The 14,626-nt window shown below is 53.7% G+C and overlaps 1 protein-coding gene across 1 annotated transcript; it reads left to right on the top strand.

Moving 5' to 3' along the window:
- Positions 1–344: 344 nt before the first annotated feature.
- Positions 345–11,296, top strand: MON1A (MON1 homolog A, secretory trafficking associated). Its single transcript, XM_043886587.1, has 6 exons — positions 345–618; positions 6,354–6,493; positions 7,747–8,232; positions 9,234–9,999; positions 10,757–10,904; positions 10,997–11,296. Exons 2-6 carry the CDS (start codon positions 6,367–6,369, stop codon positions 11,135–11,137), a joined length of 1,668 nt encoding a protein of 555 aa, XP_043742522.1. The 5' UTR covers positions 345–618; positions 6,354–6,366; the 3' UTR covers positions 11,138–11,296.
- The last annotated feature ends 3,330 nt before the right edge of the window (positions 11,297–14,626 follow it).

Below are 14,626 nucleotides of genomic sequence, written 5' to 3' on the forward strand. Positions count from 1 at the left end.
AGTGTGGCCGGGCTCACTTATGACATTTATCCAGCCCCCAAACTTGCACTGTCCTTCCACAATTAGTGGAGGAAACTACGCTAGGGAGGAAAGAAAGTCTCTTTTCCTCGAAGTAAACCTCTTGTTGGCTCAGGCACAGGGGCTGGGGAGTTTGGGCTTGCGGTCCACCCCGGGCTTTGGGTTTGGGGAGGTGCCTGGGCTTGGCTGGGACCCTGCAGAAGGCGGAGCGGGGTGCGGCCACCCCTGTCCTGGGTCAGGCCCCGCCCCGGCCCCTGCCCAGACCCGCGACCCTCCCCGCCCCGCGGCAGCCGTGCACTGCGGACTACATTTCCCATAATGCACACCAGGGGCGGGCAGGACCAGGCCCAGCGACTGGAGCCGGGCCTCCGCCGCGAGAGGCCGGCGAGTGCTGTCTTCCTGAACCGGCAATCGGCAAGGGGCGGTGGGAGGGAGTGGTGGCCTGCGCCGTGGCCATGTCTGCGTCCGCAGGGGGCCGTGGTCCTGCGAACCTGAGCCATCAGTCGGGGCCCGGCCGGATACCCGTGCCCTCCCGGGGGTCCGGCAGAGGGCAGTGACCGGCAATCTGTGTGTTCCCCTACCCCCTTCCCCGAGAAACAGGTGAGTCCGACTGCCAACCCACGTGGCCTGGGGGTGCCGAGAGTCTGGAGAGCTGTCATCTTTGGAGGGAGGGGCTTGAAGACGGGGCCCCTACCGTCTACGTTGCTATTTGCGGTAGGAGGACTGGGTCTCTCTAGGGTCCCTTAGCCGGTTCCCAGCTGGGGAATACAAAAGCGAGGCCTGGAGCTCTTCCTTTGGCTGGAAGGGCAAAGTCCTATAGTGGGCAGTGGCCAAGGAGTACCCGCCCACACTTAACGCACACAGATTCGGCTGGGCAGAGTACTCTCAGAGATTGGCAGAGGTTGACTGTGGGGTGAGCAGGCAGCTCCTGAAGGTGTCTTGCGGCTTGGGACTTTGCTCTCACGGGTGCCCTGGCTCAGATAACCAAGCTGCCTCTTGTACCTGGTGAGCCACCCCTTTCTGGACTCGAGTTTGCTGCGGGAGGGTGAGCAGCCTTTGTCAGAGAGGGGAGTGGCCACCAGCAGTGGCAAGTACCAGGCTATACTCTCACCATGGAGTAGACTTCCTGCTGAAGCAGCTACAGCAGAGCCTGACCTGGACCCTGTCTGCCACACATCCAAGCACCCTGGCACCATCGTCCCAGACAGCCCACTTCCCAAGCATCAAGGCAGATTAGGGCACTATCTAAGCAGGAAAAGGGAGCAAGAGTGCTAGGGAGCCAATAGGGAAGGGTTCTTGCCAGGCCCTCCCACTCTCCAGACCAGGCAGCTAGAGGAGGGAGGCATACCAGAAGGACTCATTGAGCTAACTTGTTTGGTGACATTGCTCAAAGGCACAGCAGAGCGCTACTGGGGAAAATGGCAAGCCCTGGGGGCTTCTGGAGAGGCCTCCAGAGAAGGGGCCCCATGGGAGACTCTGAGACTATTTCCAAGAGACCTCTCTTATTTAACTGCTTCAGCAACCCAGGAGCTTCTGCCACACAGGTTATGGCTCCAATAGGGTTTGGGGTGGGGTTTGCTGTGAGTCATCCACCCTCTCTGCTTAGTTTTTTCCTGTGTTAAATGTCCAGAGAACTGTTTGTTTCTTCAGGGCTTTTGACTGGATCCCCAGATTGGCCTTGGAGATCTTGAGGTACTGCATGATCTCAAGTGGTTGGGGAACTGTTAGGAATGAGGTGTACACTAGCCCCAGCCAGCTGACCCTGCCCTCACTCCATTCAGGTACCATGTTGAGTAGTACTCAGCTATGCTGGTACTCAGCTCAGTTACCTGAAGTCCAGTGGGGTCAGTGGGAAGAGCATGTGGTGGAAAGGAGTTCAACTTGGGAGAGATTTCTGGGAGCAGCAGAGAACCAATGGTCTGTCCCACCACTTGAGGATGGAGAACCAGTGAGCCTGGAGGAAATCCCAGCCCTAGGCCCAAAGGCATCTCTTTCTCCCAGCATCACAGATGGGTCATTTCAGGTCAGAGCCCACCTAGCTTCATGAGGTCAGAAGCACATTTTCCCAGGCCTGTTCACTGAAGGCCTGACTCTGGATGAGCAATCTCTAAGAACTAATTTATATTCCAGAGACCACTGGACCTGTGTATAAGTGCAGGTGCACACGGTCAGAATGTTAACTAAGAATAATCATGATATGCTAAAGATAGCTGAGTGTGTACATGCCTACTCTGTCTCAGAGTAACCGAATTACATGCCTTATCTCATTTAATCCTCACACAACCCAGTGAATCAATGCTATCATCATCCTCATTTCATAGGTAAGAAAGCTGAAACTTATAAAATCAAGTCAGGTTAATCCTGGTCCCTCCGACTCCAGAGCCATTTTTTCCTCGAACACTGAGTACAAGTCTTCCCCACAGGCTGGAGTCTCCTGAGGCTACATGGGAGCTGGTGTTTTTTGAGGATCTTTCACCTTCTCCCTTCCAAAGTTATTTATCTGACAAGTGTTAATTAAAATCCTCCTGCCTATGGAGCTGACATTTTGTGATAGCTCACGGGGTGACCTTCGATGTAGAAAAAAAAATAGGGCTAGGGAAATAAGAATCCAGGATATTCTGGGAAAACCTCTCTGATAAGGTACCTCTTGAGTATCAACCCACAGGAAGTGACAGAGTGACTCATGTAGATATTTGCCCAAGTAGTGAAATAGGTGAGGCGGAGGGCAGGAGAAAAGTTGCACAGTATGGTCCATGCAGAAAGTTCAGCAAGAGTGCTCGCTTCGGCAGCACATATACTAGAAAGTTCAGCAAGAGCGAAGTTCTGAAGTGAAAGAATACTCAGGAATTACGTTTACACTATACTTGTTGTTGCTGTTTAGTCACAAAATTGTGTCGGACTCTTTGTGACCCGCATGGATTATAGTCCACCAGGCTCCTCTGTCCATGGGATTTTCTAGGCAAGAACACTAGAGTGGGTTTCCATTTCCTTCTCCAGGCAATCTTCCCAATCCAGGGATAGAACCCGCGTCTTCTGCATTGGCAGGCAGATTCTTTACTGCTGAGCCACCAGGGAAGCTACATTATACTTAAGGAAAGCCATGAAGTCAGTGAAGCTGGGTTGAAGCAGAGCGAGTAGGGGCAAGAATAGGAGATGAGGTCGAAGAAGTACTTGGGGGTGGTAGTCTGGGGAAGCACGTGTGGACAGTGGTTCTTGTGCACCACTGTGAAGAAGCTGGCTTTGTCACTGGGTCAGGTATGACTGTTAAAGAGTTGTGAGCAAAGAAATTACATGGCCTGACTTCTGTTTCAAACCAATCACTTTATGGACTGTGAGAAGGACAGACTCTCCAAGGGCAAGGACAGAAGTGGGGAGGCTAGTTAGAAGACCGTGGCAACCATCTGCCAGAGAGATCATGTTGGCTTGGACCAGTGTGGTAGTGGTGGAGGTGATAAGATGTGGTCAGATTCTGATTGCGGGTGGTTCTCCCTGAACATCAGTAATCTGTTTCATGAAAGTTGGACATTCTGTCCGCAATCAATAACTTTGTATCTGTTGCCCACTTATTTTTTTTTGTCATTTAACTTTTTTTTTAAAATTGAAATACAGTCTATTGCTGATGGATAGGGAAGAAGGGAACACTGATGATCTGAGGGGGAGGCGACAGCTGCTGAAGCCATATGCTTGGGTGGGTGAGATAGGCTGGAGTGGAGGCGTTAGCCCTCAGTGAAGCCAGGATAGCTCTTCTTCAGCAAGAAGAAGGAAGGCAGAGTCTGGCAGGTAAGGTGAGGTGGTGGTGGGCATCTTGGAATTTCTCTTTGTGACTTCAGTTTCCTTGGTGGTGGGCATCTTGGAATTTCTCTTTGTGACTTCAGTTTCCTCAGTGAACTAGAAGGAAGGTTCTCACTGATAGAGCCGAGAGTGAGCATGGGAGAAGATGATGGAAGCTTGAGAAGAGAGATGATGTGAAGGTATTGACTTGGGGAGTGGGCAAGTGAGTACACATAGAAACGCGGGGCATGTGCGCTTAAAGCAATGCTTCTGGACCCTCTCCTTAGAAAAAGGCACATCCCAGTCTAGGTCTCCATCTACGGAGCCAGGTCCAAAAGCCCTGGCTTCCCCTCCGCCTGCATCTGGACAGACTCATCTGTCTGCAGTCACTCTCTTTATACAACAATGCAGACCCCACGCTGACTTTTAAGTTAGCTCGTGGAAAAATGGTCTACAGGGTTCCCGGTATAGGCTGTGTCTTCTTGCTCAAGACCTGGACATGCTCTAGTTGCCTTTCCATCCACTGCCCCGGGCTCTGTGGTGTTGCGGTGGCTGTTTTGGCCTGTTTTGGCTTGCTTCTCTTGGTCTCAGTTTCAAAGGAGACCTTTCTGGACGCCTCCCCAGGTTTCTGTTGAGGCCATGCAGCTTCTTAGTTACTCTGGCCTTTTGTCAAACAAGGTGGCCAACATCTTGGTCTTCTGGGCTCTGACCCTCGCTGGGAACCATCACTCTTGATTGTCCTGGTGGACAGGCTTGGATGGGCCTAGAAAATCCCCAAAAGTAGATGTTCTCCCAAAGAAACTTCCTTTGATGGTTACTCAGAGCACACTCTGTATGGGGTGATGCTGTTGGCCAGTGGTCCCCCCTCTTAGTCCGTGGTGCTCCAGGAGCAGTGTGGGAGTGGCCATCAGGCCAGTCTCTGGCCCCTGCCTCCCTGTCAGTCTGTCCTGCACATTGAATTTCTGTAAAAGATTAATTTGAAGAAAGGATCCCGTGGCTTACCACAAAGATGACAAGAAGAAGAGCTTGAAAATCAGTTCTTTGGGTCAAGAGGTTGGTCAGAGAGAGAGGTCTGAGACACAGATAAGCTGGAGATACACCAATGCTAGTGATGGTGATGCTGCGTCCCTGAAATCACTCTTTTCATGAAAGTTTTTGAGCACCTACTTCATGCCAGACTCAGGCTGGGGTCATTTGCCCAAGGTGACAGAGCTAGTAAAGGGACAAGTCTCAGTTATTCCCTGTGGACTCTGCCCCAGGAGAGGCAGAGGCAGTGTGCTCACACTGACACCAACCCTGCCCAGGCCCCGGGCCTGCCTGCAGTGCCTACCTCGTGAGTCCCTGGCTGATCTCTGCTGCCCTTCTAGCCCAGCCAGCCAGATCTGTCTCCCCTAAAGGGTCAATGCCTCAGATGGAACCTGTCTCCTGTAGATGGTATGTTGCCTGCCAAATGAAGACCCTTCAGCCTGTCATTCAGGGCCATAGAGGCTGAGCCTCAGTGAGCCCACCCAACTTCGTTAACCCTGACATCCGCTCTCAGCCACATCCCCCTGACTCTGAGGCTGCAGGAGGACTGAGGGACCAGGCTGCATCTGTCCTCGGTGTCCATCAAATGGGCACTGAGGACCCACATGTCCGTAGCTGGTTTTGACTGGAAAGGGGAGCCCTGGTGCCAGATTCAATAGATACAAAACGCAAGTGGAAAAACAAGGCTCAGGCCTGAAGACAAGCCGGCTTGCTCTGACTCACTTCTTTGTTAGCGCTTAAATATCAAAAGAAACTGATCGGTTTTGAATTGAGAAGTATTCATGGTAGGATGTATCAGGGAAAATATCAGGATACAGAATGGTTTCAGTTCCCACCTCCAGCGCTTCTTTCCTGTCGCGACATTGAGTGCTTACACTCTCTCAGCCTCAGTTCCTTCATCTGTAAAGCTAGCCTGACAAGAGTGCCTGTCAGAGAGGAGTGATAAGGATTAGATAAAAGTCCACATAAACTTAGCATGCTACTGTGGCATTCAGGGGGGTTAGCTGCTAGTATCAGTTTGTAGATAAATAAATAAACAACTAACATTTTATATTCATTGTTTTAAAAAAGAGTAGAGGGAATTCCCAATGTTTAGTCCAATGGTTAGGACTCTGTGCTTCCAATGCAGGGGGCATGGGTTCGATCCCCGGTCAGGGATCTAGATCTCACATGGCACAGGGCATGGACAAATAAATAAATTTTTTTTTTAATAAAAAAATTTTTTTAAAAGACTAGAAAGAAATATACTAAAATGTGAACAGTGAGAGACCCTGAATGGTGGGGCAGTGGTGACATTCCTTTTTTTTTTTCTATTTTCCAAGTTTTCTACAGTGAATAGATATCCTGTGTTCTTCCTTTCATAATCATAAAAAGAAGGGCACACTTTTTTCGAAGGGCATATTCAGAACTCATTCCCTAGAGGTCTGAGTTACCTGGGTCCTGGTGAGGGGTACTTTTCTGTACTCAACCACAGTTAATTGTGAGTGACCCCTGCCATGAGCACCTTGCCCTCAGTGATGCCTTTGTTTGCTCCACAGGAGAGCCCAAAGGATGGCCGCTGACATGCAGAGGAAGAGAAGCAGCGAAGGCCCCGATGGCACGTTGGCGCCTTCCGATGGGCAGAATGTGGACAGAGCAGAGAGCCCCACGCCAGGACTGGCCCAGGGGATGGAGCCAGGTACAGGCAGGGTCCTCAGGCAGCCCCAGCCAGCTCACAGCCAGAGCAGCCTCCTGGGCAGTCTCGATTCCCAGCCACTCTTTTGCTCCTACTCATTCATGCATGTCTTCACTCCCTCACTGGCTATTTGTCATGAGCTGGGGATACTAGAGGGATCCAGGCTCAGTCCACTTCTGGCCTTCCTCTCCACTTCATATTGTGCCATTTGCCCTGTGCAGTCTGACTGCCCATGTGGGCTTTCCTCCTCTTTCCTGGGTCTGCAGGTCCCTCCCTGGCTCCCTCTGCCTCCCTCAGCTCTCACCTTAAGTGAGATCTCCTCACAAGAGAGGCCTGCTCTGACCACACTGTGCACATACTAGTTTTATCGGGATTGTATTTACGTGTCTAGGTGTTGCCCATCTCTCTCATCCACAAGATCGGGAGCTCTTTGAGCACAGAGCTGTGGGTACCTGTGTGGTACCCTGATGCCTGGTACAGTGCTGAACTCATAATAGAGACTCAAGACTTAACTCTTGAACTCTTCTGTACCAGAAAAAAAAAAACCTCAGTAAAGGAAGATCAACCTGGTCTCTGCCTTGGAGGAGCTGCAGGCTAGTGAGAGCATTCCACTGGAGGGGGTTCAGAGCCATGGGTCCCTGCATGGGCTTGGGGAGGCATCTCCCAAGGAGAGAGATTCACTGAACACAGCGGGTATTCCACACACAGGGTGAGATACTGGGCACAGTGATGAACAACCAGATTCCTGCCCTTGAGGGGGAACTCCACTGCAGTTGTGGAGAAGGGCAATAGCTGATAGGTGCCCCATGAGAAGTCAAGGAGTGGGTATATGATAGAGTGCTTGGGGCTAGGGGTCAGATGACAACTAACATCTTTGCTGAGAGCTGAAGTGTGATGGGAGAGCTGGCCTGGGAGGAGGTGGGAGAGGCTTCCTGGCAGAGGGAACAGGAGATGCAAAGGCCCTGAGGTAGGTGAGGGTATTCAAAGAGCAGAGGGCGAGGGACTGTGAGATGAGAGAGGGACAGGTAGATACCAGCCACCATCTCAGCCTGGAGGGCTTTGGGTCTTACTCCCAGTGTGATGGGAGGAGACCGATGAGCTGTAAGTCACATGACTTGTAGCAGACTACAGCGGAGGGAGCAGTGGCTTGCCTCATCATGACAGGCAGTCAAGCTAGAGTACTGTATGGGGCGCCGTGCTGGTAAGTCGGTGGGCCAGCAGGTACCACTCTAAGCTCCAGTGCTTTTGGCTGGCAGGTGCCGGACAGGAGGGTGCCATGTTCGTCCATGCCCGTTCCTACGAGGACCTGACTGAATCAGAGGATGGGGCAGCTTCTGGGGAGAGCCCCAAGGAGGGTGCCGGGGGTCCCCCACCTCTGGCTACAGACATGCGTCAGATCAGCCAGGACTTCAGTGAGTTGAGCACCCAGCTGACGGGTGTCGCCCGAGACCTGCAGGAGGAGATGCTTCCAGGAAGCTCTGAGGACTGGCCAGAGTCCCCAGGGGCGGCCAGGCGACCAGCCACAGAGCCCCCAAGGGACGGCGCTGGCGAAGGGGATGAGGAAGAGGCTGCCGAGGCCTGGCGACGGCACCAGAAGCATGTCTTTGTGCTGAGTGAGGCGGGGAAGCCTGTGTACTCCCGCTACGGGTCCGAGGAGGCACTTTCCAGCACCATGGGTGTCATGGTGGCCCTGGTGTCCTTCCTAGAGGCTGACAAGAATGCCATCCGTTCCATCCATGCAGGTGAGCCCCCTGGAGGGGGTGCTGGGAGGTCTCCCTGGCCACACAGTTCATTCACAGCAGGTTTTGGACCCCCAGGGACTAGAGGGCTGGGATATACTGTGTGACCAAGTCCCTCCACCTCAGTGAGCCCCAGGTCCTCATCTGGGAACACAGGGAAACAACACTGACTGCCTCATAGAGCTGTTGTGAGGTTCAAAGGTGGTTTGCACATGGACTTTGCCCTTAGAGCAAGAATCCTGGGGAGGTGACCAAAAAATCGCAGGTCTTGAGTCCACCCAGCTCTTGCCACTTAACTTAGCCCAAGAAAGTGTGGGTTTTGTTTGTTTCTTTGAGGGGTTTCTTTTAATTAAAAAAAAAAAAATGTTTTTCTTTCAATTTTTATGCCTTTTTTTCTATTTTCATTTTAATTTATTAAAAATTAATTTCTTTTTTTGGCACACTGTAGGGCATATGGGATCTTAGTTCCCCAACCAGGGATGGAACCCAAGTCCTCTGCAGTGGAAGGGCAGAATCTTAACCACTGGACTACCAGGGAAATCCCAAGAATGTGTAAACACACTGTCCTGAAGTGCTTCCTGCGTTTTAGGTGGTCCCAGTCTATGAAGCTGACGCCCTGGTAGCTCAGTCAGTAAAGAATCTGCCTGCAGTGCAGGAGACCTGGGTTGGATTCCTGAGTTAGGAAGATCCCCTGGAGAAGGAAATGGCAAACCACTCCAGTATTCTTGCCTGAAAAATCCTATGGACAGAAGAACCTGGCTGGCTACAGTCCGTGGGGTCGCAAGAGTCAGACACGACTGAAGCGACTCAGTACACACACACACACACACACACACACACACACACACACACGCACGCACGCACGCACGCACGCGCGCAGAGGAAAGTGACAAGCTCCAGCCGAGAAAGCGGGGCTCTGAGGGTACTGGGCCAGGCCAATCCGGGAGGGCTTTCCCGGGAAAGGGGCTGAAGCTGATGCCACCCCCATCCATCCACCCCATCAGATGGCTACAAGGTAGTGTTCGTGCGCCGGAGCCCACTGGTGCTGGTGGCGGTGGCCCGCACGCGGCAGTCGGCGCAAGAACTGGCTCAGGAATTGCTCTACATCTACTACCAGATCCTAAGCCTGCTGACGGGCGCGCAGCTGAGCCACATCTTCCAGCAGAAGCAGAACTATGACCTTCGGCGCCTGCTCTCGGGCTCCGAGCGCATCACGGACAACCTGCTGCAGCTCATGGCGCGAGACCCCAGTTTCCTGATGGGGGCGGCGCGCTGCCTGCCCCTGGCGGCGGCGGTGCGCGACGTGGTGAGTGCCAGCCTGCAGCAGGCGCGCGCCCGCAGCCTGGTCTTCTCCATCCTGCTGGCGCGCAACCAGCTCGTGGCCCTTGTGCGCCGCAAGGACCAATTCTTGCATCCCATCGACCTGCACCTGCTCTTCAACCTCATAAGTTCTTCCTCGTCCTTCCGCGAGGGCGAGGCCTGGACGCCAGTGTGCCTGCCCAAATTCAACGCAGCCGGCTTCTTCCACGCACACATCTCTTACCTGGAACCTGACACGGATCTCTGCCTGCTGCTCGTCTCCACCGACCGCGAGGACTTCTTTGCCGTCTCTGACTGCCGCCGCCGCTTTCAGGAGCGCCTGCGGAAGCGGGGGGCGCATCTGGCGCTCAGGGAGGCAGTGCGCACGCCCCACTACAGCGTTGCCCAGGTGGGCGTCCCTGACCTGCGCCACTTCCTCTATAAGTCAAAGAGCTCAGGACTCTTCACCAGGTGAGGGAGGGCCTTGGGGGCGCTGCTGGAGGGAGGCAGGGGCGTGGGGAGCGGGCGCCGGTTGGGCCTGAGCCCTGATGCAGTCCTGAAGCTGACGACCCCTCTGGGAATGAGCCGACTTGCTGTGTCTGTCTGACTCTGACCCTAGAGAACCCCACCCCCTATCACCCTACTCTCCATCAGCCTAGACCTCTCTACTTCATTCATTTCCCAGAAGGCCTTGAAATACCCAATTCACCCGGGGAAGGAAGCTTGCACCGAGGTCTCCTGGGTCGCTGGCCCTGGAGCTACTCTGCTTTAGGGGTCAGTTTGGTCCAGCCCGGCAGGCAGGACTCCTCCACTTCCTCCAACAGAACGGCTGGGGCCCAATGAGGCCTCTTCTATCCTCCTGTTACCCCCTTTTGGGTCCAGAGGATTCCCAACTCAGTTTCCTCCTGTCCTGTCACTCTCTCTAGGACACCTAAACTCGGATTGGCTTCTCCACAGGGAGGTTCCCCAAAGCTGCCATGAACTTGGGGGTGAGGGGAAAAGAGGGCTCCAGTCTGGGTGGGCCCACCCCCACCCCCACCCCCACCCCACCCCACCCCTGTCCTGGGCGGTCTTCAGCAGGGAGGAGACAGTGGCTTGGCCGTGGGTGGGATGGTATCTGGAGGGTAGGACACATGGTGGGGTCTCCCTGGCTAGGAATAGGCATTTCTGGATTTCCAGAGAAGCCAGTGGGAGTCATTCCTTTGCAAACCCACTCCCCTATCTCCAGCCCTGAGATTGAGGCCCCGTACGACAGTGAAGAGGAGCAGGAGCGGCTGCTAGGCCTCTACCAGTACCTGCATAGCCGAGCCCACAATGCCTCCCGCCCCCTGAAGACGATCTACTACACCGGCCCCAACGAGAACCTCCTGGCCTGGGTAAGGTGGCCGTGGGGTGGGCTAGGCTGCCTCGGGGTCCTGGGCGAGGTCATTAGACAACCTGGATGACCACCCTGTGCCCCCTCCTCCAGGTGACGGGCGCCTTTGAGCTCTACATGTGCTACAGCCCCCTGGGGACCAAGGCATCGGCCGTCAGTGCCATCCATAAACTCATGCGCTGGATCCGCAAAGAGGAAGACCGCCTCTTCATCCTCACGCCCCTCACGTACTGATGAGAATGTGTGTGGGCGTAGCCCTCCTAGGCATACCAGGCTGTGGAAGCTGTGAGAGCCTCCAGGTGGCACTGGCCTCTCTGCTCCCCCTCCCCCTGCTGCAGCAGGCAGCAACTGTGGGGTGGTGTGTGCATTAAAGTGCTTTGGGGAAGACACTGAGGGGCCTTGTCACTGGTTCCTTCATTCATCCTTTCTCACTCAGATACAAACCCTGGATCCTCCTCCCTAAGCCCTGCCCGTGCTTCCCCATATACAGGGGCACATGCACATTTTTAATAGAATTCTCTTATTATTTTATTTGATTTTATTATTTTTTAAAAAATGTTTATTGGAATATAGTTGCTTTAGCACATGCACATCTGAGCCTCTCTTACCCCTCCCTTGCAGAGCATCACATGTGCTCAGAGTCTGCCCCTGGACTGGGCTGTTTTCATTCAGCTGGAGTCCTGCCACATGTAAAGAGTTCTCTGGGACCCCGATGGCTTTCCCCTCCAACCCCCTGCGAAGCCCCACCCCACCTCCAGTCTGAGCCCCTGGTGCCTCTCCTGTCACTCCTTGGTGGGATCCCCAGTTGTGTGCCCCGAAAGACTACCTAACCACCTGGGAGCCCTGGCCAACGCTCTGCTTAAGGGGCTGCTGTTGTTCAGCAGGGGCTGCACCAAGTGAGACGGGGACAGCCAAGGGGGGAGGGTCTGAGCCCTGGCATGGCTGGGAGCCCTGGCATGGCTGGGAGCCCTTGGGGAGGTGACCTAGTGTTAAGCACAAGCAAAGTCAGAGTCCAGCCTTGCTGCAGCTGTAGGCCTCTGGGAAAACTCCCAGCTTAGGCTTCCCCATGAAGGCTGTCCACCTCAGCTCCCCTACCTCCAGCCAGCACATTCCTCAGGGTGGCCTCAAGAGTAAGCTGGAGAACCTGAAAGAAGACCCAGCTGACCTCTGTGGTAGGAGTGGATCCTGCCCTAAGAACAGCCGATGCCCTCTTCAGTCACCCTGATGCCTGGCACGGCCCAGCCTACATGGGTCACCATGAACATCCCAGGAGGCTCAGAAGTGAAGGCTCAGCCCCATTCACTCAACCATGATAACTTTTCTGGACAGAGCCCAAGGCACAGTGCAGAAAGCCTCTATCTTCCTGCTGGAGGCTCTCCCAGTTATGCCACAGCTTAACCATCTCATTGGCCAGGGGAGCAGAAGACCTCAGAAATACTTATGGGAGAATAGTGTCCACAGAATATGGCCTTCAGACTATAGAGTGAATCACCCTCATGCAGTCTGAGTGCCAGACCAATACACTCTGCCACTAAAACCAACCCATGCTAGAGAATGTGTCTGTGTGGGTGGCATGGGCCAAGGATGCACTGGAATGATTCACTTACTGTCCCAGAAAATGGCAGCATAGCCCTTCCCCTTGGCCCCACCCCTTGGCCTCACCTCAGATCATACTAGAATAGATTAGGCAGCAGGCTACCTGCCCAGACCTCAAAGCACCTATGGAGCCGCCAGAGGCTTGGTGGCTGCCACTCACACTGCACATGCCCTGCATCTCTTTTTTTGCCTGCTTCCTGTTTTTATTACTTCCATGAATTTTGGCCAGGGCACCAAACCTGTCTCTGGGGCCAGGGTGATGCCAGGCTACCTGTCTCTGACAGCTGCTGGTGTTCTTTTGGGTCAGCGGTCAGCCCCCCCAGTGTCCCTGCTGGCTGCCCTGATCTCTGTAGGGCTCCCAGTTTCTTGCAGTTCAGCACCTATTCTGGGTGGGGGTGGGAAGAGAGAGTCACAATTAGATAAGTGCATATACCTAGGACAATAGGCACCTAGGACCGTGGGGTTTACCTGTTTGGGTAGCAAGGAAGGGACAACAGGCAAATAGGAAAGGTGTTCCTAGTGGAAGAACCTAGTGGAAGAACGTGCAAAGGGATGAACCTGGCATGAAACCTGAAATGGTAAAGAAACTGGTATGATAGGTTCATTGGGTTACAGTGAAGCTGGAGGAGTCTTTAAGGCCCAGGGTTCTCAAACTCCAGGGAAAATTCAGGCAATGGGGAGCCATTGAATATTTTAAAGCTGCAGAGTTATCTGGATATGTTGTGGTTAGAGAGATCCCCCTGCCGCCACCAGGATGATCTTTGGGTTGGAGAAAGAGGCTGGCGCTAGTTCTCTGTGGTAGCGTTCACAGAGAAGCGAGAGCTCAGAGGGCAAAGTGGCTAGCACTCTTTTCAAGGGCAGTCGGGTAGGTACTTAAGCTGAACCTTGGCCGGGCCTTGTGAATTCACCTTGAGAAAGCACTTGTTCTCAGCACTGCAAGGCCCCATTAGCTGACTTCCCCGACATGGCTTGGGTGCTCCCCTCCCGCAGACCAAGCAGATGAGGAGAGAGGAAAGGGCACTCTATCCAAAATCAGGGCTGCTGTCCAAAATCTAGGCTACCTAAGAGATGCCAGCCTGGAGGCAGTCAACAGCTTGGCCACATGATGGCAGCAGAGAACCAACTGTTGACTACTGCGCACCCACTCCCCCCTCCCAAACAGGTGACTAGGAAAGGCCCTTGAAATTTATTCCCATTCCCTAGAAGTCTCTCCCAATATCCTGAGCCAGGATGGAGGTCCTAAGAACCCATGCCTCGGTGCCAGGCAGGGAACATTTTATTTCAGTTTTGTCCCATTTGACTACCTTTTAGACATGTTGACTGTGGAACATAGGAATGGTGCCATAATTTCTGAAGGTGTCTATTCATTTCCGGGCAATTCAGGTTAGAGAAGGGAGTGCCTTTTATGTTGCCTCAGGCGCAGTATCTTTCCAGCAGTGGGTGTGGCCACCCTCTGCTCTTCCCCACCTCCCACCAGTTGCTCCAGGAGCTTCAGCCTGGAGGGGTAGGGGAGTCCTGAATTAGGAATCGGTGAAGGGGGGTGTAAGTCATTCAGAGTGAACTGTGCTGGGGTAGGTGTAGCACAGGGTGTATGGGACCCACAACATGGACTTGGCACCATCCAGATCGGGTAGGCTTCCTGGAGGAGATGCCACGTTCGTTGCAAGAGAAGGAAGGGGAAAAGGTGTTCCTGGAAGGAGGCACTAGGAGTATAGGCTGGAGATGAGTGGAGGAGGTTCTCGTAGGGCCAGGCTGAATCTTGTTGGGCTGTCTCCTCTCCTCACCCACACTCCTTACCCTACAAATCTCTGGGACTCACAGTTCACAGGTCACTCAGAACTCAAACTACGGTCACTCTGTGAAGCTCTCCCTCTCTCCAGGGTCCAGGCCCACATGGCTGAGGGGGCTATCACACTAAAGATGTCCCCCAGGACGCTCTGGTGTTGGGGGGTGTAGTTCCCAAGGAGCAGATGCTGAGAGATGGCAAGGGCAGACCTTGGTTGACTCCCCTACTCCCTCCCTACACAAATCACAGCCTACAGAGAGAACTCCGGGCAACCACCTCATTTCGGAGACTGAAAGCCTGAGGCCCAGCAAGGCTAACAGAACAGGTTAGAGGTGCCCTGA

Source organism: Cervus elaphus, chromosome 24, assembly GCF_910594005.1.
Source record: "Cervus elaphus chromosome 24, mCerEla1.1, whole genome shotgun sequence".
In the NCBI taxonomy this organism is placed as follows: Eukaryota; Metazoa; Chordata; class Mammalia; order Artiodactyla; family Cervidae; genus Cervus; species Cervus elaphus.

Bases quoted from the DNA above. Each gene is read 5' to 3' on its own strand.
- MON1A (XM_043886587.1), top strand. From the start codon at position 6,367: ATGGCCGCTGACATGCAGAGGAAGAGAAGCAGCGAAGGCCCCGATGGC. The intron at 8,233-9,233 runs GTGAGCCCCCTG...CCACCCCATCAG, and splicing joins CATCCGTTCCATCCATGCAG to ATGGCTACAAGGTAGTGTTC. The intron at 10,000-10,756 runs GTGAGGGAGGGC...CCCTATCTCCAG, and splicing joins AGCTCAGGACTCTTCACCAG to CCCTGAGATTGAGGCCCCGT.